The sequence below is a fragment of the Ceratina calcarata genome, unplaced genomic scaffold (assembly GCF_001652005.2).
Source record: "Ceratina calcarata isolate Rehan_Ccalc_2016 unplaced genomic scaffold, ASM165200v1 scaffold1278, whole genome shotgun sequence".
Taxonomy (NCBI): domain Eukaryota; kingdom Metazoa; phylum Arthropoda; class Insecta; order Hymenoptera; family Apidae; genus Ceratina; species Ceratina calcarata.
This window is the reverse complement of record NW_017133810.1, coordinates 2,527-5,838: the sequence shown is the minus strand read 5'-3', so window position 1 is coordinate 5,838 and position 3,312 is coordinate 2,527. Positions and strand designations below refer to the sequence as shown.

The 3,312-nt window shown below is 37.3% G+C and overlaps 1 protein-coding gene across 1 annotated transcript; it reads right to left on the bottom strand.

Moving 5' to 3' along the window:
* Nucleotides 1-261: 261 nt before the first annotated feature.
* Nucleotides 262-2,687, bottom strand: LOC108629092 (alpha- and gamma-adaptin-binding protein p34-like). The gene is made up of 6 exons (XM_026817127.1): nt 2,679-2,687; nt 1,788-1,895; nt 1,558-1,675; nt 1,286-1,450; nt 1,005-1,139; nt 262-894 (listed from the first exon to the last, which is right to left on the bottom strand). The coding sequence occupies exons 1-6, from the start codon at nt 2,685-2,687 to the stop codon at nt 722-724; spliced, it is 708 nt and encodes a 235-aa protein (XP_026672928.1). The 3' UTR covers nt 262-721.
* Between the last annotated feature and the right edge of the window lie 625 nt (nt 2,688-3,312).

The following is a 3,312-nucleotide window of genomic DNA, read 5'->3' as shown; positions in this document are numbered from 1 at the left end:
GACCTCTCCTCTTCCCGTGCTGTCTCCCACTACCTTTCTTCTCCCCCATTCACGTTATCCATGATCCTTAAATAATATATTATTTAAGGATCCCTAAGGAGGTAGGCGCCAGGCAGTAGTGTAGCACATGACCGCGAGTGCCCTCAGTTTTCAAAGGGTTTCTCTATCAATATTGAATTCTACAAAGTCAATATAATTAAAGGCTTGGTCCAGCATGGTCCGGCAACGTACGTAGGATCGAACCGAGTGGGAAGAATAAAGAACACTTTATCATCATTTTATTCGAAACTTCTTTAGGAATAAAGTTGATTAGAAATTAATGACGTATCTCGCAGCACTTGATCTACTCCTTCCTATATATATGTACCACGTACTTGCTGCCGTAATAAAATCATGATTACAATGAGTGTTGATGACTGATTTATATAGAAAAAATTTGAACACGTTTCACAAATTAATAAACCGTTTTATGACACATTTCAAAGTTTCGCTACAATAGTTTTCAAATTTTAAATACCCATGTTTCACCATCCTCGATCATCGTGGCTTACAATCGTCTACTCGTATGTGTGTATGTGTGTGTGTGCGTGTGTGATCATCAGGAAACAAAAAAAGATATCGACGTATAATCATCTACCCTGGTACGATATATCGGTACTTCGCGAAACACATGAACATTTCATTCATTGTGAATTAATCAATTAATTACTCGCAGCAGCCGTTAATCCTCCATTTCCGATGGGTCGCCACCCATTGCTTTCCAAAAAGCTGTGACTAATTGCTCAGCTGCTATCCTTCTTTGATCAGTGGGCAACATCGCTGCATGCTCTTTCATAGCTCTCAATTGACTGAACAGTTCACCAAAGTCCACGTTCTCTTCACCCATAATTCCATCTGGAAACGAAAATAAGAGAGAGCGCACGCTCGAGTAAAACGCGAATCGATAAAAATTCTTATTTCACACATGTGTCATCTCACATAAGATTGTTCTATCGCTCACATACCCAGCATATTTTCTATTGGACTGGTGGTTTCCGTGGAATTCTGGTTCAACACAATGTTTTCAAACTGCTTCTCCACTTGGTTCACGTCTACATTTTGTTCCTCTAATTCTGACGACGACGACGACGACGATTTTCCTAGGAACGTCAACAGAATTGTAAATAACATAACTATCGCACGACGCAAGCGGACACCACGGATTTTTAGCCACCAATGTATAAAATTCGCAGTGTCCAATGATCAAAGAAAATCTATGCATATATATGAGATTTTTTCTAACAACCAGATTTCAGTATCATGTTCGACCAGATGTGAGCATGCAGAGCCTCGATAATCCTCTCTATCCCATATTTGTTGTTCTCTGCGTCAGCTTCTGCTGAACCATCTACGTCGTCAGGTCTACTCGATTCTATTAACTCAAATCTATTTTGCAAACACCACTTTATCACTGAAACATATATAATCGACAAATTTCATATTCCATACCCCATAAATAACGACGATCATAATGATAATAATAATACAGAAGGAGGAGGAGGAGAATAATGTTCTCACCTGTGTCCTTTGCAACGGAATCCGTTGTGACATTACATGAAAATAACAGTACTTCAGCCGATTCGGCCAAAGAACCGATCAAAGGAGACCATGCTTTCAAGTTTTCCTCCGCATTTTCCTGGAAACATTGATCAAAAATCAATAATCATTTGAAATGTCATTAGATCGCCGCCGTCGCCGCGTAAAAGATTCTGGATTCGTCAAATCTTACAGATTGATACAGATCTTACAGCCAGTGCATCGTGATGTACGATCAATGCTTCGACCCCATCGATTGGGATATCCGAAGCTGGCTTTTCCGTCACACAGATCAACACTCGTGCCTCATAGTACTTATTCTCAGGGATGGGATAATTTTTCCCGCACGGCTCGCTTCCCCTCTTTTTCGCCCGTATTTCGATCCCCACTACTATTCTCCTCACACGCCTTCGCGAAGCGAACCCATCAAGTACCAGTCCCCACCATGGTCGCGTCGTCCCCACTTTCCGACCGAGAGAAAAATTATCCCATCCCTGCTTATTCTGTATATTCCATAAATAAGAGTCAACCGATGATCTTGATCGGACAATTTTTCTCCTCCTATACCTAAAAACTCTTTAAATACTGGAGTTAGAAGAAAAATGCATAGCATCTTTCTTGTAGAGGATGTCAGTGCCTACAACTTCTGTATAAAAAGTTTTTCGCCAGCGTCAATAATTAATTGAATATTTCCTTCTATGCCTTTTAGCACGTAGCTATATATTATTAGCATTGTTAGTATGTAGTATGTTGTAGCATAGGAAATATGTTTTTCTAAGATACATAAACTTTTGGGATTGACTGTATAGCCGATACATTCTTAAAGCCAATAGCGAGTTCGATGTTGGTCGGAATGTAACAATAAGGCGTATTTATGAAATCTGTTCTGAATGTTTATTATCACTGAACTGAAGTAAGCTAAAGATGAATTTCAGAGTGTTATAAATTCAGTTCCTCTAATAAGATATGTCAAACTTGTATTCGGAGGAGGACATTTTGAAATAAGAATGAACTTCTTTTCATTGTAACAAAACTTGGTATTTGGGTTATGGTTATTTCAAATAGTTAACATGGCTAGAAGGAGCAGGTTTTTTCATAAATACCGTCGCCATATTCTTACATTCCAATATATCAATAACGAACTCGCTATTGATTTTAGGTTCATACTTTTATTATAAACTTTTTTTAAAGCGTTTCCAGATTTATATTTATACAACATTTCTTTCTTATTTTTTACTCATAGGATACACTGATAAAGTTCGATCATTTAATCTGGGGACACCCAATATTGTGTTTAAATGAAATCTGAATCTAGATTTTCTTGATAGACGTATAAAACGTTAATTTCATTTTAGAAAGCAACAAAACGATATACAAGAAATTAACACAATTGGAATTAATTCGTAAGATTGAAGATCTAAAATTTGTTAAAGAAAACGCGATTATGCGTTCCATCGAAGTAATGAACACAGTTGACCCGAACTTTTTAAGAGGCCTGGAAAAGAAACGAGTTTTATTGAACTTGAAACTACTAATCAGACGCAAGCTCTTATCTTATCTCGCGAAAGTCAGGGATGCATTCAATGACAACAGTCAAATACACGTGCTTTTATATACTTAAACGATGATGGCATTTTGAATTTGTTTTAACATAGTCCTATCACTATTAAAAAGTTACTTGTAAAATTTTAAACCAATTTATGGGTCTTTTGAATAATTATAGTGACTTAAAATTTG